This window comes from Dermacentor andersoni, chromosome 11 (genome assembly GCF_023375885.2).
Source record: "Dermacentor andersoni chromosome 11, qqDerAnde1_hic_scaffold, whole genome shotgun sequence".
In the NCBI taxonomy this organism is placed as follows: Eukaryota; Metazoa; Arthropoda; class Arachnida; order Ixodida; family Ixodidae; genus Dermacentor; species Dermacentor andersoni.
Genome location: NC_092824.1, coordinates 96,979,424 through 97,001,898, shown reverse-complemented (window position 1 = coordinate 97,001,898; position 22,475 = coordinate 96,979,424). Strand labels below are relative to the sequence as shown.

Genomic DNA, 22,475 nt, shown 5'->3' with positions numbered 1-22,475 from the left:
TTTTTTTTTGCTGTACTTAACAATACCATTCATTGTCAAACACTAAGACTCCCCAACAAAAACTGGTGCCAGCTGGAGGGTCCTGTAAGTTTATAGGCTTTTGTAACTTGTGTTGCTCTTGAGGGCTTAACCAGAAGTCTTCTGGGAACTCTGTTTGTAAGCATGGAAAGGGTCTTAGGGGGTCGCTGTTGGTAGGCAAATCGCCGGGGCTCGCGCCCTGGTGCCCCAGGTCGGCGCCAACATCGACATCGAATCAGTGGGTCGCGGCTCGCGCACCGCGCGACCCCAGAAGAAGAACCGGTTCGCAGGGGGCACCGAGGCGACCGGCCTCGCCGAAAGCCGACAAGATGACGGGTCAGTGAATCGTTCTCGACGCGCTACCACCTCAAACTATAAACCCCATGCAAGCGATCTTGCGCGCGACAGCGACAAGCGACGCGATGGAGATGGCTGTCGCGTTCGCTCGTCGCCTTCAAGTCGTACCCCATGCGAGCGACGACTTCGAGCGCTCGAAGCCGTCCCTCGACGCTGTCGCGCACAAGATCGCGCTCATGGGGTTCAGCCTTTATCGTGTACGAGCGACGCGCACCGTTTACATTCTCCTCGGGCCCGATGATAGATCGGGGACATTGCCGCGTAATTTTTTTTTTTTTTTAATGGTAGGCGGCAACCTATATGGTATGAGTGCTGTGTCATGTGTACTAAGCGTGGAAAAGCCAGCCTTGTCAAGCGAACTCTCACTGAAGCCATTCACTTCGTTAACCCCCCCCCCCCCGGCGCAGTATCGGCCCAACACGTGACTTTTGAAAGTCAGCCTGTAGCTCCGACTGCAGAGCGGGAGATCTAAAACCTACTGTGCGCCTCTGACGTGATGATCACGTGTTGGGTAGACTCGTTCGGCATCGATACATGCCGCGCAATGCTCTCTCCTAGGCTTTCTCCCTCCACGGCCGTATGTACCCAAGTCGAGCTCGAAGATAATTTGTGCAGACCCACCAGCCTATTATGTGCGCTCGTTTAGGTGACGTCACGGCGGAAGCGAACTTCCTCTGTATCGGCGTCTATCGAGAACTATGGTTTGGAGCGCGCGCAGAGCAGCGCAGTTTTGTGGGCGGAGTTTTTACTGAATTCATACAAGTTCTTAATGCATGACTGGGCGGTCAGATGATAACGCTAGCATATCTATGCGCGGTCGCCGTCAGGCTTAAACAGAAGGGTGATGACACACATCTATAACGACGTTTGTTTGATTGATTGGTTGATTGAGTAATTATTGGTTTATCACAATACACGTGATGGGCAGCCAAGAGAAAAGCCATTCCAGCACGGCTTGAAGGAGTCCTTCGCCCCCATACTGGCAAAGACAGCAGCAGAGGCACAAACATTGTCGCGCACTTTGACAGAGCTATTAAATTGAACACAAAATTATCAAACACTTACGAGAAGCGATCAAATTAAACACATCACTAGTTACTGCCCTACATTGAGCGTCATGCATTTGCATACATCGCTTCACATCAGTATCATTAATTAATTACTTTAATTACGGGGTTTTACGTGCCAAAACCACCTGGGGTTCTTTAACGTGCACCTAAATCTAAGCACACGGGTGTTTTCGCATTTCGCCCCCATCGAAATGCGGCCGCCGTGGCCGGGATTCGATCCCGCGACCTCGTGCTCAGCAGCCCAACACCATAGCCACTGAGCAACCACGGCGGGTATCAGTATCATGCTATCAACATCGGCACAAGTCCTCTTTACAAAGTACTCATTGTAATAGTGGCATTTAAGAATATAAATACAAATCAAACCCCTCTCTAGGGATCAGTCTTAGACTAGAAACAACGCGTAAAAAATCAGATAATTTTACTTTCTTTATTATAATTATTACAGGCAAAAAACTCCGGACAACCGTATTCAATTCGCTACAATATGTTGTTTTCGAAGAAAAAGTGTTCTATGCACGGATGCGTCAACTGATACCGCATGTGACATACCTTTGAACAGCGGTGCACCTGTTACGAAGAGCCAGGGCGTGTACTCGCACACTTCAGATAGTTAACACTCGTTCGGCATAGCTATCATCTAGGCCAAATAGTTCACCTATATTGACGTTAATTTTCTTTTCTTTTCCAATGCTCGCAGTGTTGTTAACAAGCGCGATGACATATCTGATCTAAGTGGCAAGTGTAGTACTGATGTGTTCATACCTACGGAGACGTGGTTATTGTTGAAAGTGCGTGATAGCAAAATACTTGAGTATAAAAAGGTGCGCACAGTTTATAGTTTTTATCTCGGCTCTCAGGAGGAGGCGTCCTGATAGATGCTTCCGATCGAATTTCCTCTTATCATGTTCCCAATGAGTCATCTATAAAAACTGTTTGCCCATACATGCCTATTAACAACTGAGGTATACATTTTTTGAGCTTGCTGTAGATCACATAGCGCAGAACCTATTTTTTTTTTCTTCTGACTTGCATGGTGCTTTGAAAGACATTATCCTCAGGTTCCCACACACAAGTATTTTCATTTGAGGTTATTGTAATTTTCGTAACACTGATTAGTCCAATACATTTCCTGCTCTAAAGTAACCTTTAAGTGAGAGTGCCGCCTTCATAATGTTACGCTACGATTTCAACCTCTCGGTTATTTACTACTCCAACGAGAACTACTTCATCGATCCAGCGCTAACGTATATGATCTCATTTTAACAGACCCTGATCTAGCGCATTCACTTGTTTTCTTATCAGGGCTGAGTGATCACTGTGTTACCAACTTTTCAATTACAACAGCTGTTACACGCCCCGCCAGTCAACGAAAATTCACCAGAGATTATAAAATGACCGAAATTTGAGCGCAGCTGTATACTTGTTTCATTTCGATATATATCGGCTGGCGCGGACAATCTGTCTCGTGCTACAAGTTGCAAACGGAGCGATGCGTGGCGCGACTGCCTCGGTAATCGGGAGATCGCGAGAGGCGGTGCGTAGGTGACGCGTGGGCGCGATTCACAGCAGCCGCGCTGCAGAGAGACTTCCGCTCATGCAGCGCTTTGTTCCCATACGGACGATGCACGGGCTACTCCGGCGCCATCTCGTAGCCATCGTCGCCGCAAAGCCCGTCTTGCGCGGCACTTCGCTTTCCTTCTCACGCTCTCGCCGCACCCTCCTCCCCCCTTTCCTCCTCGCGTTCTCTTCTTTATCGCTGTCTTTCATCTCCGGCTGCGCTACGCGCTCGCTTTCATCCTTCGCTGTGTTCGTTCGCACAAGTAACGAGGGGCAACGCCGACGCTCGCCGCAGGAACGAGCACCTAAGACCTGCGTTCTAAAACTGCTCTTGGAGGATAATTGCAGAGTATTGAAAAGTCAAAAATATTTGCACAACACTCCGCAGCTCTGAACGGTAGCAGGTTACGACCACCTGCTGCGGCAGTAAAGGGCTCCAAGGCCCTAAGTTAATCATCGAAGTCTGATGGCTACGTTCTTTTCTCTCGTCCGGTTCCAGAAATGTCCCAGATGTCGGAGATGTCGTCGGTGGGTAAGTGTACCGGCTCGTGCTTACTAATATTTCCTCAGAACCCAAACGGGAGACCCCGACAAGGACTCCGCTCTGCGTATTATGATTATGTTGCGATAATTGTCGTGTCCTATTCCTTTCCACAGACACCGGGACAGCAGCAGGCAAGGGTAAGTTTTTTTTAAATTCTGTTGGTCGCCGCAGTTCGACAATTTATAGTGTGGCATTTTGCGAACATTCTTATTTTTTTAATTACGATTTCTTGACTCTGCGAACAGGACACATGAAATTGAGGGCTCTATTATCGATATATAATTTTTTTCTGGAATGTAGCGCTGAGTACGTGTCAATTCGTAATGCCCAGTGGAAGGTGATCTCACGAGAGTAAATCGTGCGTGGGCAAACATCCGGCACGAGTTATTGTATTCGATCACTGCGGGACTTTGCCCGGAATGGGCGACTGTAAAGCATCGATGCCATTGCACCGTCCCTTACACTACATACCTTTGTGCCCGCATTCAGGCTGACACCTGCCATCCTCTCGAAAATTAAAATTCAACTCACTTACTCTATCGCTACTCATTCGTTCTGTATATCAGGAAACGAATTTCTCTAATCGCGACGCCATTGTTCGAGGTTTCGAATGCGTGAAATTTAGGAATACTTGTACAAGCATATTTCTTTTCTTTTCTTTTCTTTCTAATTTTACCGCAATAATAGAAACGGGCGGGTTGGTATCGATGCAAATTTGTGAACTGTCCTAACAGATACAGGTTGGACGAATTGAACGAACGTACAAAAGCGCACTGTGCCAACTAAAAGTTTAATGAAAGCAAAACACTTTACGTATACTATATACCACATTGGACATATAAAACCTGTCTATTGGCAGCATCCAATCTGTATTTCACGCATTTATTTACTGCCGCTTACTGCTCTCTTTCTTCTTTCTTGCTTCCTTCTTTTTCAGATGAACAGTAAGTTTTCTTATTGCGTACGCATATTACGGCACAGTGCTACTTAAAACTTTGTTACCTTCGTCGTCGTTGGCCTATTTCATGTACACAGCAGAACGAAGATCCCTCCCAGTGATCTCGAATCGCCGCAGCCCTTTCCACTCTGCGACTTTACTATATTTCTCTCTCCTTTTGACATTGTTTGCGCAACAGTCAATCAATTAGACTGTCACAATCAGTCAATCATACTTTGTTATTCGCGATTACGGTGCAAATGACCGCATAATGCTCCATTTTCTCTCTTTTTTACTTCGCAGAAGGGATCCAGTCAAGGTGTTCATCATCATCGTGCTCGTGCTGCTGACGATAATTCTGCTGATGCTTATCATGTTCGACGACTCGTGTACGCATGGCCACCGACAGGGGGCACACCCCCTCCCCTTTATCAAAATTTATTTATATCGTCCGTAGAAAACCTATAGGCATTTGTCTAGCAAATCTGTAGGGAATGTCCAACGACGATTTCTGTAGATTAATCTGCGAACCGCCCACACAGGAACTTACGGCTCTGCGCTTGACCATATACTCGTGCCTATAGACAATTCCTCTCGACTCGCCTGCTGACAGTCTGTATACTTTGCGGGGGTCTAGTATCTCACAGGAGTACCGACCACCGCGGGTTCGAGCAATAGCAAGCCACAGGGCCGCGTCAGCCGTTAGCCTCTCGTACTCAAGCGCCCAGGCCGCAGAAGGACCGAGCGCTACGCACGCAAGAGAACACAGTGTTGCCCCGAGTTAGCGGAAACCGTTTATTGTCTCTGGCGGCACCCAACACTGCACAGGCACCCGGTTCTGGGCCGGTACGGGAATTGGAGGGTTCCCGCGCCAAGGGCGAAAATACACAGGGGCGCCGTGCTGACGGTTCGCTGCCAGAGGACCCGCTCCCCGCGACACGCCGCTGTAGGAAAAGTATCCCGCGGCTATGCTGCTTACCCTCGCGATAACCGACTGGCTCACTCGCGTAGGGTAATCTCCATCGGCTTGGGCCTCCGATAAGTACGGCTCGGCGCAGTACGACCGCACGCGAGCCGCTCTGTGGCTTAGCGTCCGGAAAGGACCGACACACAAGGTACGCGCTCGCTGTACGTGCAAAGGCATCGTAGGCGAGCTCAAGTCCGAGACCCAAAGGGGCCGGCGGACGGGAAGAAACGCGTACGCACCCAGCACTGTCCTGGAGAAATCTCTCCCGCGCTCGCTCTGCGGACTAGGGATCTATAAACGTTGGGCTAGGGTGCCTCGATGTACCCTACTGCGGACAAGCCCCGAGCCTCCAAGGGCAGCGCGAGCGCCTCCACCGCAAACCAGCGCGATTGAAGCGCCACCACCGACAAACGTCGCCAGTGGAAAGGCAGAGGCGCCGGGACGACACAACAGGTGAAGGCCCGCACAAAGGCACCGGGTCGTGAGCTCAATCCTCGCAACTTGTACGATCACAACACCCTACCTTTTCTTGACCCTTGCCTACAGACTGTATACAGCAAATCATTAGCCCTGTCTACATACAAAATCAGGTTACTTATGCGTTCACAGCTTTTGTTGGATGCATGGAAGGATGGACATATGGATAAATAGGCACGCAGGTATAAAGACGCAGATAGATAGATAGATAGATAGATAGATAGATAGATAGATAGATAGATAGATAGATAGATAGATAGATAGATAGATAGATAGATAGATAGATAGATAGATAGATAGATAGATAGATAGATAGATAGATAGATAGAAATGGACGCAGACAGACTGATCTCGCGCTTCCATAGAACGTGTCTTTAAAAGTCTTAGCGAGAAACATGGAAAACGGTTGTAAGACACGTGTACTGTGGTGTGGCTTCCTTATCTGGAGAGAAGTTAACGCGCTATTTTCATTATCCTCGACTTACTCACTTGTCTGCTGCGCCTCCTAGTGTCCAGTGAAGCCAAGGCAGGAGAAGGCGGCGGCGGCGGGGGCGGTGGCGGTGGCGGCGGCGGCGGCGGCGGCGGTTTCGGCGGCGGTGGCGGTGGTGGTGGCGGCGGTGGCGGTGGCGGCGGCGGAAAAAAATGTGAGTGTATTATACATGCGGAGCCAGGCACGTAGCCAGGCTGATTTATTGGAGAAGCATATATATATATATATATATATGAACCGAGGGGCTCGATTTTTATTAATCATAATAAGAAACCAACAAATACACAAAGGACAACATAGGGGAAATAACTGGTGCTTACTGATTAAGTTAAAGAAATGATAAAGTAATACGAATGAAAGTGGATGAAAAAAAAAGCAATTGGCCGCAGGTGGTTTACCAATCCACGTCTTCGCATTACGCGTGGGATGCTTTTGCCAATTGAGCTACCGCGGCGCCGTTCTCCCATCCACTCTCCTGGGTATTTATGTTATACTACTAGAACTAACCCTGGGAGTGTTAGACTAGGTGCGTTATTGCGTTATATAATCATTACTTCATGCTACTTCTGGATGCACTGTATCTCCTTAATGCTGATAACATTTGTTTTTCATGCTTATAACCCTATATTGGAGTTTCTTGTTGTTGTTGTCTCCTCCCTCTCTCCCTCCGATTGTAATGCCCTATTATAGCTGACGATGATGAAGATGATTATGGGCCCCTAGGGTAATTAAATGAAGTACGAGCTGTGTTCAAAAAGTATCGAACCTTCTTTCTCACGTAAACCAATGTAGTGCGGGAGGCTCCCTTCGGTGGAGATATGGAGGGGACGTTCGTGCGCATGCGCGAGTGGAAAGCGTTAGTTGCTGGCAGTCGACCTCTCAGTAAGGACGTGTAGTGAGCGCTTTTTCGGATTCCAGTAAGTTGCAAAATGAGTAGCGAAATTGCATCAAAGTTTGCCAAAGGCTTGGCGATACCCAAGCCATGCAAACCATTCGCAAGGTTCGACAGGTCTTTGGGGACGATGCCACGAGTACCTCACGGATAAAGCAGTGGCACAACCGCTTCAAAGATGCCCACACATCAGTGGACAGCGAACTGTGTCCAGGCAGACCGACAACAAGCCGAGATGAGAATACCATTGAGCAAGTGCGGACTTTAGTTATGGAGAACCGTCGCATCACTGTCCGAGAAATTGCGAACGATATAGGAGTAAGCATTGGATAAATACGTTCAGTTTCGATTGAGGATTTGGGCACATGAGGTGAGTTTCCGCGAAATTCGTACCGAAACTGCTAACAATGGAGCAGGAGAAACACCGCATGGAAATCGCACAGGACCTGCTGGACAATGCAAACAGTAAACCCACTCCAACTTTCTGAACACCCGTGAGCACAGGCGATGAGGGGTGGGCTTATGGGTGCAACCCAGAAACCAAGATGCAGTTGTCACGGTGGAAACGTCCGACATCCCCGAGGAAAAAAAGAAAAAAAGCACGCACGCCTGCAGGTCATGCAGCAATGTCAAGGTCCTGTTGACCGCACCACAAGGCCAAAACCATCAAAAAGGAGTACTACCAGGAGGTCCTTCGTCGCCTTCGTGATGCTGTGTGGTACAAACGACCCTATCCGTGGGCAGTAAAAACTCGGCAGCTCCATCATGATAACGCACCCGCCCATTTCGTGCATCGGATTCAGACTTTCTTCGCCGAAGACAACATTCCCGTGGTTCGCCAGACTCCCTATACACCCCAGACATGGCTCCGTGTGACCTTTGGCTACTTATCAAGCTGGAAATGCCGCTGAAAGTAACCCGATTTGAGTGGAGAGAAGACATCATGCGGAATGCGATGGCCCGGCTGATCACTATTTCAACGGACACGTTCCAGAAGTGCTTCCAACAATGGCGGAAGCTCTGGGAGAAGTGTCTGCATTACCAAGAAAGCTATACACTTTGAAGGGGATTAGGGTTTTTTACTTCCTAATCAATAAATGTATTTGTGCTGACCAAAGGTTCGATACTTTTTGAACACAACTCGTAGATGAGTTCACAACTCGTATGAGAGAACTGAACTCGTAGATGAGAACACAACTCGTATATATATATATATATATATATATATATATATACATACACACTCGGGTATATATACTCGGGTATATTCGCTTCTTTCACAGAAACAGCACAACAGCTGAAGTTAATGTTTATCTGTAGAACACTTAAGAGGAAAAATATATATATCTAATTTCACTAGGGCGTCTTTCTTACCGTTAGGGGAGTCCGGATGATAGTGAAAGAAATTGAAACGAGAACTAAAATTCGGGTGACGACACCGCGGTGAAGTAGCCGCACTACGTCGCAGTGACGCCACAGATTTTGCCGGCGACGTCTGCTCGGGCCTAGTTAATTTCTTATCGGCAACCATGGGCTACATCGTGTTCGAAGAGAGCTCAATACTGATCGCAGCAAGCAGGAAAAAACTGACTGAACCACCAACGGCCCAAATACGCGAACACACTTTCAAACCCGTGGCGTCACAGTTAAGTACAGGCGTCGGGGTTTCGCTTTCTCCTCAAGTAACGGACTTCTTTCTTACCGCGAAATTAAAGGGGGAAAAAAATAGTTTTAAACGAATGATTGATCGGTGCAAACTGATTTACCGTTCTACCTTACTAGTGTCCATTTAAGCGGGGGCGCTTGATTTCCCTCCGGTGATATTTGAAAAAAGAAAAAGAAAGAAAGCTCGTACTACAGAGCCTGGATACTCGGAACAATTGTACTACGTCGTTAGGATTTGTGGACACAGAATGACGCGCTTGTCAACTACAGCCGGACGCTCTTTTTTTCTTCTTTCTCAACGCAGGGGCGTTCAAAAGTCGTTGTTATTCCCACATTAACCATTGTTAGTGGGAACGGAGACAGAGAGAGAGAGAGAGAGAGAGAGAGAGAGAGAGAGAGAGATGAAAACGCTATTGTCTTTGTTCTTTCTGCAGCTAAGGAGACCACACGTAAGTGGACCACGACGTCGTTTGCGGCGTCAACATTTTGTCTGTGCTTATGCAATCGCGCACTACTCACTACCAACAAAAACATGCGCACACACACAAAGCACAAAACGCACATAAGTGCCCACTGACACTGCTAATTTTATTTTGTATATTGTATTGCAATTCTCGTAACGCAATTTCTTACATAGGAATTATTGGTGCGTTGCAATTTTGCACTCAAATTATATTGTAGTGCAATTTGGTACCTGGCTTTTGTTTTTGCATATCCCTTGTAGTCTTTCTTACTCTTGGCTGTTCACTGTACGAGTGTCCGTCCTGCAAGGACGAAATTGTGGTTTCTCAGCTTGTAAAAAAAAAATGAATAATTGAGCGTTAATCCGTTTCATATTGGCGCCAAGTGTGCGATCTGAATTTCGTGTGCGTATGACCGACAGTGGCGGAATGAGTGAAGCCTCAGACTAGAGCCAGCGTTTTTGACAAGGGCAACCTACATAATTTCGTCGTGAAGCAATCGATGGACGCGACAGGAGGGGCTGCGTAGGACAAAAAAAGAATAATTAAGTATGTGGTCACAAAAACAAAACGTATACGCGCAATCAACGTAGCATAAAGCGTGTAAGATATCAATATGATAACTGCAAGCAACAAACAGTACCCAAAAGCAAGAGAAGTGTTGTTAAAATTGCAGAAGCAAAATCACATTCATCATGGCAACAGTGGCGGGAAGTGAGTGCCAGTCATCAGTTGTCCTTGAAGAAGAAACTGAATGTACGGGGACATAAAAGAAAAAAGGAATATTTCACCTGTATTAGCAATTAGGCTTGCGCAATTACCCTTCCATCTAACCGCGAGAATAGGTTTTGGTGAAAGGGTGGCAGGAAGTCAGTTCTGCAGTCGTCAATTTCCTTTGGAAAGAAACTGAATTTTCAGGGACATCAAAGAGAATGATTTCACATGTATTAGCAATTAATTACCCTTCTGCAATTACCAGAAAAGCAAGAAAGCCATAAAAGGCGCAACAAGGAAAGACGGGTGGCGACGACTCCCTTCGAAGTTTTCCCAGCAACCACGCCGTGACGTCATAGATTATGTCTGCTATAACCCAATTTACTGTTTATCGATAAAATTGGACTACACTGCGTTCTAAAGGAACAAAATGATGAACGTGGCAAGTTTGGGGAACTCTAACTGAGCCAATGCGGCCCAAATCTGGACACGTTAAAAAGGATTGGTTAGCTGTGGTACTAAGGGTGAGCGTTTTCTTCTGCAGTTTCTTCTGAGACGTAGAGGCGAAAAGGGGGGAAAAAACTAGAAAAAGAAAAGCCACGCGTGCGGTAAGCGGGGCGTTCCTATGTAGTCCGACGAAATCTGTCATTCCAAGAAAGGATGCAAGTGAGCTTCAACTATATTGTAAGTTCGTGACTTATACCTCATTTTGAAGTTACATTATCCTCAGCTTACCCTTTCGTACCCGCTTGTACGAAAGCTTGGCCCTTGGGAGGTAGGGCGAGTCAAGTAAGCGCTGGACAAGCGCTTGACGCGTACAAGTCCTCATGTAGAAACCTTGGCTCCAGGTTGACCCTATCAAAAGACAATTTGCCCCTATCCAATAACCCCGTATGAACATATGAGGCTCCGATATCCGTTTGCTACCATGTATCGCATAGGGCATATCCCATATGACCCTATGTGAACCTGTGGGGGGTGGGGGTGGTTCCATATAGAAGTCGTATGTTTCCCATACCATATGGGGCACATCTCATGTAACCTCCGTATGAAGGTATGGTAGTTCTGTATAAAAAGCTGTATGTTCCTGTGTATCATTTGAGGGCATGTCCTATGTGATCCCCGCGTAGACATATTCGGCACTTGTGTGTTCCCCTATGTCGTATAAGTAAGGTCCCGTGTGATCCCCATGTGAACATATGGGGTACCCGCCTGTTCCCATATGTCATATGAACATAAGGGGTCCCCCATATGTTCTCGTATGTCTTATAGGACCAGACAGCATGGAGATCTCATCTAGAAACCTCATATATATATATATATATATATATATATATATATATATATATATATATATATATATATATATATATATATATATATATATATATATATATATATAAAGGCAGGTTTCTGTATGAGGCCCAGAGAGCTAGGGGTACCACAGGAAAACCTCAGTGCAGTCTTCCGCATTAGATGAAGCGATACCAGCCGTAGGTTCAGCGTGTACATAATATATATATATATATATATATATATATATATATATATATATATATATATATATATATATATATATATACATAGACACCATATGGGGGCATGTCCCGTACGAGTACGAGGGGAGGCTTCCCTCGTTCAACCTACGGCTGGTATCGCTTCTTCGAATGCGGAAGACTGTGCACTGAGGTCTTCCTGTGGTAACCCTAGCTCTCTGGGCACTAATTGTGTACGTAACGCACAAGCGTTCACGCGTCGCTGCCGCATCATCGCGCAGAGGCGCCGACGCCGTCCACGACGACCAGGACGACCCCGGTGCCCACCAAGCGGCCGGTGGCGTTCATCTTCTGCACGGTCAGCGCGTTCTCGGAGTCGGGGTCGTACGAGGTCTTAGAGAGCCAGTTTTGTGACTTCTTCGTCTACACTCACGTCCTTCCCTACCAGCGCGACATACTGTCCTACGACAATCACCAGAGCTGGGAGCAATTCAAGAAGGCGAGTGATTTCTCAAAGGGACGAGAAACGAAAAACATTTGGCTCGCGCTATAGGTTGATAGGATGGGCTTGTGTAAATTCGAACACTCCGCGTATCGTGGCAACAACGCGGAGCTCTCTTGTAAGCGAGAAAAAAATTACGAAAATAAAGGAGTCGGACTGGCGCCATCTGTGTTGAATTCCGGTACCTCTCGTGCGATGCCAATACTGGCATGGCACGACCTCTCCGCACGCCCGACCGTGCTGATATTCTATTTTATCTCTTCTTAGAAAAGCGGCAATGCTTTCTGTATACTTCACGTCTTCTGTCTCTCACTCGCCAGTGACGCGCGATCTGTTTCTCAACACGATGTTAATGTTTTGTATGTGTATATTGCACTGTTTGTCGCGCCTTGCAATGATGCTATGTAAGCATCGCGCAGTGCTTCTGTGTGCACTACGTGCCACCGCGAAATTGTGCCGTCATAATCTATTTATTTATTTAGTTATTCGTTTATTTTAAACAAACCAGAAGAAAGGGTCAGACGAAGGGGCCCGATTTTCGTTAATCACAACCGTAAGACGTATACGTCGATCGACCGACCAAAACTGCTGGGCAAATAAACCGAAGATAACCGCGAAGTTGTGCTTGTCATCTTTATAAATACGCTTGGCCCATGGAAAAATCCAGTCACTACATATATATATATATATATATATATATAGTGCACTCTCGTTAAGTCGAGCTCGGTTAAGCCGAATTCTCGTATAGAACGAGCAATATGAGAACCCTTTGTTTGGTTTTCCATAGATGCAATGCAAAAAAAGAAACCGCTTAAGGCGAACTGTCTCAGGCGTGCTCTTTGGGCAAGACGAACATTAGGAGTGAGCGCCACCGCTACCGATCCTGGAGGCTAGGGTGCCTCGATGCGTCGGGCCCGGGGCGTGCGCATCAAGGCACCCGCCTAGTGGCCTGTGGTGCACATGGCCCGTGGAAAGAGGCGAAAACAAGAGGAGGAAATAAAAAGAGACAATGACGTTTCCCTTTGTGAACGCGGGTGACGTGTAAGCGTGTGGGCGCTATAGCGCATACGAAGCTATCGGCCTTCGGTGCGCCTACACCGTCTGCATCGCAGATCGTATTCATGACAGGAGTCGCGCGGCGGCGCCGTACGCAGCAGCCACCGGAGAACGCCCCCTTGTAAACATTCCCTTACTAACGAAATCAACAAGCATGGTGTCAGCGCGCAGAGGCATACATGAACACATCGCACTCAATGACCGCGTACGCTCGCTGTCAAAATTCTGGCGTGAGGAATCGCGGCAGCAGCAGCGAGCGAAGTGACCTTCGCGCTGTCTATCGCTTCAACGCAAACTTAACGCCGAGAACACAGCGACCAGTCTACGGGGGGCCATCGGCCCACCTATAGACTGTGACGCCAAAGCAGATCGCGTTCAAGACAAAGCCCGCGCGATGTGCGCGGCCGAAGTACAACACTTCCCTCCCCTCCCCTGTGCCACGCTGGCGACGGAGGACGGCGCGCTTCCCCCTCTCCCTTTCTGCCTTTGCGCACGCGAGACTGAGCCGCCATCGTCGACCTCACTTTAGCACGCTTTCACTCGCACACACAACGTACGGCGCGCGCGAGGACGATATGTTATCACGAGACGAACCCGGTACGACCGTATCGAAAACGAAACCTGTAGCAACTGCCAGAGGAGATCAACCCAGCGCGCCTCCGCCTACATTCCTCTTCCGCCACGCCTCGCATCGTTTCTCCTTCCCCACTTCTCTCAACGTCACCTAGACTTTCCTACAGGTTGCGGGGCTTTGCCGCGCGTTCAGCGCGCTCCTTCGTACTTTATGCTAGCTCGGAGCTTGCACCGGTGACCTGTGAGGCCTAGTGAACTCCCTAGTGAACTTTTTACAGCAGCACGAAGGCACAGAAGGATTTTCAAGGTCGTTAGGTGAGATTACATCGTTTGTGGCTGCTCGCTGATTTGCACAGAAGCGCCAAACATCCATCATAGACTGGATGAAACCACGCAAGAGTACCACTTGAAAACAGTTATCTGTTAAGTTCAGCTGAATAAATGCATTTTAATGTCACTTTCCCCCACTTTAACTCTACTTCACTCACCGTTTTGAAGTAAGATGTTTGGATGCACCTGGTCATGTTGCCAATTATTTTTCAGATAGGACGAACTTCTGATAAGACGAACAAATTTTCGTGGTACCTTCGAGTTCGTCTTAAAAGGAGTCTATACGGGATATATATATATATATATATATATATATATATATATATATATATATATATATATATATATATATATATATATATATATATATATATATATACCTGGTTGTTTACGCGCATATTTGATATACATGCTTATCATAGGATAACAATATGCGTCTAGCTGGACACCTAATATATCTGTCTACCTACGTAGTTCGTCTTTCCGTCCGTCTACTCGTAAGTTCATTAGCTAGGCATCTATGAGTCTACCTGTTTGCCCCTCCGTTTATTCTGATTGCTCGTTCGCTGCGTCACCAGAGCGCAACTGCCTATAGGAACAAGCTCGACTACCTCGGCTTCCCGAACGTGACCAACACGAGCGCGGTCAAGCTGCAGCACTACGGGTACAGCTTCGCGGCCGACGACATCTCCTGGCTGAAATCGCAGCTGAGCACCGTCGCCGATAAGGTCAAGCAGCTGCACAAGGATAACGGCTTGCTCACGGCCGGCCTGGCCTACTACTCTCGCCCCGACGCCGCTACGGACTCCAACCTTGCCAACATCAAGAGCATCATGACCGTAAGTGGAGTTGCGGAGTCCTGCGGCGAAGGCACTTTTGTGCTTCTTAAGAGGAAGCTTTAGCTCGGGTGCTCCTATCTGATTACATGTAAAAGGAAAATTCGTTTTACTCGGCAACAACTGCCCCAAATTTGACGAGGTTTGTTGCATTTGAAAGGACTTAAAATCTAGTGACTGCTGGTTTCGAATTTTTAAGTTAGGTCGTCAATTTTTTATCAAAAATTGGCAAAAATAGAAAATTTTGAAAAAACGAAACTATCAAGTTTACAACTCTGTAACTCAACAACGAAAAATGTTAATACAATTCTGTGAATTGTATCTGATAGTAGATCTAAAGCGTACAAAATTGATATGTTACACATGAATATAAAAAAGTTTAGGAATATGGAAATACAGCTTTTGCAGAACTCTTGTAACCGACGCAAGAAATTCACGTAGGATGTAAAATGACATACAGAATTTGTCCGCTTTGAATTATCTAAAGGATGCCGTTTACAGAACCGCGATATCGGTTCTTGATGCAGAGCTATGAATTTGTAAACTTCATGCTTCTATATTTTTCGAACGGCCGAATATTTGAAAATCTTTTTAACAAAATCCAGGCTCTAGATCGAAATTTTGCTTCCAATTAACAGTCACTAGAATTTAACTTTCTCTCTCAAATGCAACAAATTTTATTGAAATTGGTCCAGGGGCTATCTCAGAAAAACGTTTTTGCGTTTTACATGTATTTGAATAGGCCGCGTCGAAGTTGGGCCCGAGCTAAAGCTTGACGACGGGCTTGTGCGACCATCTGTGACTATTAATGCAATGTCTATAAAACCACACGCGTCAACGAACTTGCCGCAATTTCCTTCTTTCCTTCCCTCCTCTCTCTCTCTGTCATGTTTGTTTCCCCCTTTCCCATTCCCCCGGTGTAGGGTAGCCAACCGGGCGTTATTCTAGTTAACCTCCCTGCCTTCTGCTTTTCTCTTTCCCTCCTCCGCGGACTCCTGCATGGCTCATCGTAGGAATTGATTTATCCAATCCGTTTATTCAGAGTTGATTCACAAAGCCTGCACCGAGAGCGGGAGGAGGGGGATGGGGGGAGTCATGTTATAATAAAATAAAATAGAATTTTGGGGTTTTCGAGCCAAAACCACGATATGATTATGAGGCATGCTGTGTAGAGGGCATTCCGGAGTACTTTGACCACCTGGGATTCTTTAACGTGCACCTAAACTAAATATACGAGTGTCCTTGCGTTTCGGTTCCATCGATACGCGGATGCGTAATGGCAGGGGTCGAACCTGCGACCTTGAGCTCGGCAGCGCAACGCCATAGACAGCAAGCTACAACGCGGCAGGTGGTCAATGCTTCTTGTGAAAAGTGTACCGCAGTTTTCTTTTATGTAACGAACACGATTGTAGAGAATGCTGCGATACGCCGAGAATTGAACACTATTGAAAGGTTTTACAAAATACGGTACACATTTTTATAGCCTTCGTGCCGTGTTGTTGCAAATAATTTGTTCGTAAACCATATAGTACCACATAAACAGCCAAAGAAATACGTGGAAGTGCCACGGCAACAATATACCCGGTGTTTTAAGTCAAAAATTGTGCAAACTTAAAGGAATTTCGAATTGCACCATGCGACATTATAGTGTGCTAATGTAAGGAGAACCGTAAAAAAGAAAAATGGCAAACGAAGTGCCGATGTGGGTGCATGGTCCAGTCGGTACAGCCGGCACAGTGAAGCGAAAAATCGGCTGCGCAGATTGAAAAAAAACCGGTCAGGTGACAACACAATGTACGAAGGCATCGCCTTGCATAACGACAGGTGTTTTCTAATGCTACGTGAATACTATACGCGTTGAAGTGGTCGTAGCTTCCTCGTGCCATACGATTACGGAACGCCCTCCCTGATTTTACTGTCGACAAAAGAGGTCAAGCAGAAACTCCACCAGGTCATAAGCTCGTATTTCAATGCATACTGACGTCAAAAGTGGCATGGTGGTTTGCATTCTTTTGTTTTCACTTTTACGCGTTAGTATACATGCTATTTAGTTGTACCTCCGAGTTCATCATCATCATCATCATCATCATCATCATCTCAAAAGTGGCATGGTGGTTTGCATTCTTTTGTTTTCTCTTTTACGCGTTAGTATACATGTTATTTAGTTGTACCTCCGAGTTCATCATCATCACCACCACCACCACCACCACCACCACCATCATCATCATCATCATATCATCATCATATTTTATGTACACTGCCCAGGACGAAGACCTCTCCCTGCGATCTCCAATTACCCCTGTCCTGCGCCAACCGATTCCAACTAGCACCTGCGAATTTTGTCATTTCATCGCCTCACCTAGTCTTCTGCCGTCCTCGACTGTGCTTCCCTTCTCTTGGCAACCATTCTGTAACCCTAATGGACCACCGGTTATCTAACCTACGAATTACATGGCACGCCCAGCTGCATTTCTTTCTCTTAATGTCAATTATAATATCGGCTATTCCCGTTTGCTCTCTGATCTACACCACTCTCTTCCTGTCTCTTAATGTTACGCCTAACATTCTTCGTTCCATCGCTCTTTGCGCGGTCCTTAACTCATTTTCGAGCTTCCTTGTAAGTCTCGAAGTTTCTGCCCCATATGTTAGCACCAGTAGGATGCATTCATTGTGCACCTTTCTTTTCAATGATAAGCTTCCAGTCAGAATCTGGCAATGTCTGCCGTATGCGCTCCAACCCATTTTTGTTCTGTAAATTTCCTTCTCATGATCAGGGTCCCCTGTGAGTAATTTTTGCTTTATTCTTCGTGTTTCTTATCCTTGCTTTACTAGCGTTAGAGCGTTAGCTTCAACGTATTCCTTTGGCTGTTTATGGGGTACTATACGGTTTGCGAGGACAGGGGTAATTAGAGATCGCAGGTCTCTTCGTCCTGGGCAGTGTACATAAATTATTATTATTATTATTACTATTATTATTATTATTATTATTCGTGTTTCTTATCCTTGCTTTACTAGCGTTAGAGCGTTCATCGTTGTCGCATTTTCTTAACCGACTTCATCTTTTCGCGCTGTTTTGTCGACTATATTGTACACTGGCGTTCTTCTCTCTCTCTCTCTCTCTTGTACAATGCTTTGGTCTTATATTGTGGTGCGTTCGTGAATATAGTTTTCGGCGTTTTTATTACTCTGACGCCCCGCCCCTCTCACCCAATGAATCATACGAGGCCTGTAAAGAACATGTAACTAAATAAATATAAAAATTAAATTATGGGGTTTTACGTGCCAAAACCAATTTATGATTATGAGGCACGCCGTAGTGGAGGACTCCGGGAATTTCGACCACCTGGGGTTCTTTAACGTGCATCTAAATCTAAGTACACGGGTGTTTTCGCATTTCGCCCCCATCGAAATGCGGCCGCCGTGGCCGGGATTCGATCCCGCGACATCGTGCCCAGCAGCCCAACACCATAGCCACTGAGCAACCACGGCGAGTTCTTAGCGACATATGACAGGATATATATATATATATATATATATATATATATATATATATATATATATATATATATATATATATTTCACCACATGCACTTTGCATTGTGGTGAACAAGGTTTAAATCATGTATCAGGGACCTCAGAGAGGCGCGACGTGACGCTAACGCATTTCTCTCGCCTTTGCCGCTAAATCGCCACCGAATTCTTTCCCGCAGAGCATTAACGGAATGCTAAACGCGGCGCAAGACAAGAACACGACCATCCTGAAGACCACCTTCTTGGCAGTTAAACTGAGCGGCAAGGATTCGAGCGCCCGGAACGACGCCAGCGCCTTGCAAGAGCTCAAGGGGATCGCGTGAGTACACGTATCCCCTTAATAAGGAGTTTTGGAAACAGGGGACCCAAGCGGCATATGCGTACCTATAGGGAGGGGGGGACTTGTTCCCCCAACACCACCCTCACTGTCAGAAGTGAGGGGGGGAGGCAAAGTAGGCCATTTGCGTCAGTCGAGCGTCAGTACGTGTAACAGGCTGACGCTCGACTTTGCGGTGTGAGCTGTCTGTGGGACGCGCCCTACGTACCTGCATTGCAGAGGAGGCCGTGACCAGGGCATTCCAAAACAAGTTTCGCCTTCTCAAGCTTCCATGGTCCCGTGTTTTAACGCGACAGCGTTAAGGAGCTCGTGTCGCAGAAAGGCCGTTGTCGTCGGCGGCGTTGGCCGTGAGCGAAATATCCCGGATGGTAATTCATAAATAAAAACAACTTGCAAGATGGGCTGGTTGGGAATCTAACCAGGATCTCGGGAGTGTGAGATGGAGACGCTACCACTCAGCCATGAGTTCGATTGTTCAAAGCGGGACAAAAGCGCCTCTAGTGAATGCGGTGTTGCCTTATAAACGTTCCGTAGAAAGTTATACTGCGGTGTATATCGGTAATTATGAGCATGTAAATTACAGAAGTCGCAGTTAAACGAGTAGCGAAGTACGTTTTCGCTACATTTCTTCTGCGCTTGGCGCACACGCAGAGCCATCTTGCGGCAGACACAGAAGACCCCCTCCTCGCAATGTACGGCGCTGCCCCGACAGGTGGCGCTCCACTCGCCCGCTTCTCCCCTTCGTCTCGTCAAGAGCATGCCGAGCGAATGAGTGGGCGGTGCGAACGGGGTGCGATAACGCTATCGCGTTACACTCTTGAAGGCGAAGCTTAAGCGTCCTCCAATTTTCGTTTGGGCCGCCTAACCTAACCATCTTTGAAAGCACAAAATCAGCCTTGCTGTTTTTATAATTTAGCCGTCTCTAATCAGTGTTGCCATTTTAGCGATTTTGTCGCTAGATTTACGACTTGTCTGTTTAGCGACAAATTTTTAGAGTTGGCGGCCGGCGGCATTTCTTGCGACTTTCATGAACTATTGACGACATTTTAGCGACTTCGAAGTTGTGAAAGTTGCTTCAAACATGGTCTCCTATAGAAAGCAGTTCGTTATTCAAAAGATATGCATGTCAGTAGACGAAACTCGCCGTATGGCGCATAGGCTTCGTGACCGTGATGAATCTACGGTTGCCTTCCACATTTGTAACCTCCACATTTTAATTAAAATTATGGGGTTTTACGTGCCAAAACCACTTTATGATTATGAGGCACGCCGTAGTGGAGGACTCTGGAAATTTTGACCACCTGGGGTTCTTTAACGTGCACCTAAATCTAAGTACACGGGTGTTTTCGCATTTCGCCCCCACCGAAATGCGGCCGCTGTGGCCGGGATTTGATACCGCGACCTCGTGCTCAGCAGCCCAACACCATAGCCACTGAGCAACCACGGCGGGTCACATTTTAATTGTGCTTCACAGCACAGTGGTCAGTCACAAGCTTCACATTGTGCTCACAGAATTAATGTCTTTCTTTTTTTCGTTCTTTACGAAACTTATTTGAATGGGTTTGAAACGTTGCGGATTCTGCGGCGTCATTATAAATGGATTCGAGTGGCGGACGTTCGCAAGCGGAGCAGCAAATTAACTAGAATCAATGGGAATAAATTTGATGTTCACGTTTCGAAAACATCAGGTGAATAAGTCAGATCGACTGCATATAGAAAGGCGTAGATATCGCAGCGGCTGAGATCGTTCTCGAGAATATGAACAAACCGGTTCCTTTTCTCATGGTTTCCAGACGAATCAATACGGTTTCTTTCAGGTAGTTCAAAGGCGTAAGCGCAGTATTTTACCTCTAAAAATTGGCGCAGTTGTCATCGCCATGTCAACAACACGCGGCGAAAAACTTTGTTCTGCTGTGTGAACGTCGAGAACCAGAAAAATTGAGGGATAATGTAGACTGTAGGTGCCTTTTCTTGCTGGGAAAGCTCTCTCTCTCTCTCTCTCTCTCTGTGTGTGTGTGTGTCAAGCCACAAAGTCGTTTGAAGCCGGGCGGATGGCGTTCGGCTCCCGTAGGCACTAGCACCGCAGTTAAGTCTAGTGACTGTTGCCGGAGACCTATGTCCTCGACAGCCTTGTTGTAAAAGGAACTGTTGAAACTTTTGTTCGTACGCGGCCCACATGCGGGCGACGAGACAAGAGTGAATGTCTCTCTGCGATGCAGCAACATCGACCTGCTTATATTGCTGACCCACCTGGTGAACGTCCCCAGCCATCCTAACTGCAAGATACTGCCACTGAGCCGGTACGCGGCCGACGCCTTAGACTCCATAGAGCCGCCAAGCATGGTAAGCGAACGATAGAACCACATAGTTCTTTTTTTTTATGTTGAAGAAAAAGCATTCAGAGCCATTACATTATATTAAGGTGGATGACCAACGGAGATGTATATAACTATAAAGAAAGTAAGACAAAACAACAAAACAATTTAATGCAAATACGCACGTTGTCGTGTTTATTTCTATTTACGTTTACCTCGTGACCACAGTAACTATGGCTTTATGGTCGCTATGACAGACGGCCGTGGGCTCTGTGACGGCGCCGGAGATGTTCTTAGCGAACGTTAGGTCCATGCACGACCGATGGCGCGTCGTGCAGACGTCGGTCTTGGCGTAACGCTGAAGGCCGAGCCTTTCCAAGAGAAACGCCAAGAACCACTGCCCGGCGGGACGAGACACGTCGACGTTAATGTCGCCCACAATGACGATTGGATTGGAGTCCGCCGGGAGGATCCACCCAAATGTGTCGATCATGAAGTCTTCAATATCCCTCCTTGACGTCCCCGGGATGAACGTATACGGTGGCGACAACGATTCAGTCCCCCGTCTGTACGGCGGACGCGTCGGCACATTCCCACGGCAAGGCTCTCGCCCGTCGTTCTGCGAGACATAGGGCGCAACGGCCTCGCTGTCATTGTTTGCGTAGATTCCAACGCATCAAACCATCGTCCATCGCCGGTATTTGACACATCTGGCCTCAAACGCAGCTGGGACACACAACGCTGACACGATTTTGCCTTGTGCTTAAACTATCTTAGCTCTATAGACGACGCCATCGTTTTTGCCTACGCACATCACGAAACGCTGGACACTAGCCTAATACAGCTCCGCTGTATAAAAACGACAGAGACATATGCGCAGAACATCCGGCGCGCATCAGCTACCCAGCATACACAACTCTAAAAGACATGTTTTTTGCCGCAAGTTAAAACACACACAAAAGTAAGACACATAAAGACAACACGGGCATGTGTCTTCCTTTTGTGTGTGTTTTAACTTGTGGCGAAAAAACGTGTCTTTTGGCAAGCACCAACTAGGCCAACAAGCAGTTCTGTTGCAACACCTCTAAGAGCAAGCGAATGAATCCTGCCGAAACAGCCGGAAGGGACCGTAAAGATATAAATCAGTTCGGACTATTTAGGTATCCTTTCAAAACTATATATTTTAAAGGAGACTGTGATACGCGCGTTATGAGAACAGACAGTAACGCTAAAAGTAAGTTTCTTTTCTTTCACTGTCGCGCTGGTGCATCAATGTGACGTACGTCCCGTATTTCGAAGTATTTTCGTATTTGGGACGCTGCGGCTCACTAAATATTCGGTAAATTT

General features: G+C 46.8%; 1 protein-coding gene and 1 long non-coding RNA gene across 2 annotated transcripts in view; both read left to right on the top strand.

Annotated features, from left to right (window-relative positions):
* LOC140214075 (uncharacterized) lies at positions 1-3,686 on the top strand. The gene is made up of 3 exons (XR_011890994.1): positions 1-354; positions 3,505-3,537; positions 3,663-3,686. It is a non-coding gene; the product is annotated as an uncharacterized lncRNA (long non-coding RNA).
* Positions 3,687-3,872: 186 nt separating this feature from the next.
* The window catches only part of LOC126539114 (uncharacterized), a 29,923-nt gene continuing 11,320 nt past the window's right edge, over positions 3,873-22,475 (top strand). Inside the window, exons 1-6 of the mRNA XM_072285228.1 lie at positions 3,873-3,886; positions 4,790-4,898; positions 6,440-6,574; positions 14,688-14,948; positions 18,656-18,795; positions 21,033-21,156. Of these exons, the coding sequence (XP_072141329.1) occupies positions 3,873-3,886; positions 4,790-4,898; positions 6,440-6,574; positions 14,688-14,948; positions 18,656-18,795; positions 21,033-21,156 (783 nt within the window). The remainder of the gene's footprint in view (positions 3,887-4,789; positions 4,899-6,439; positions 6,575-14,687; positions 14,949-18,655; positions 18,796-21,032; positions 21,157-22,475) is intronic.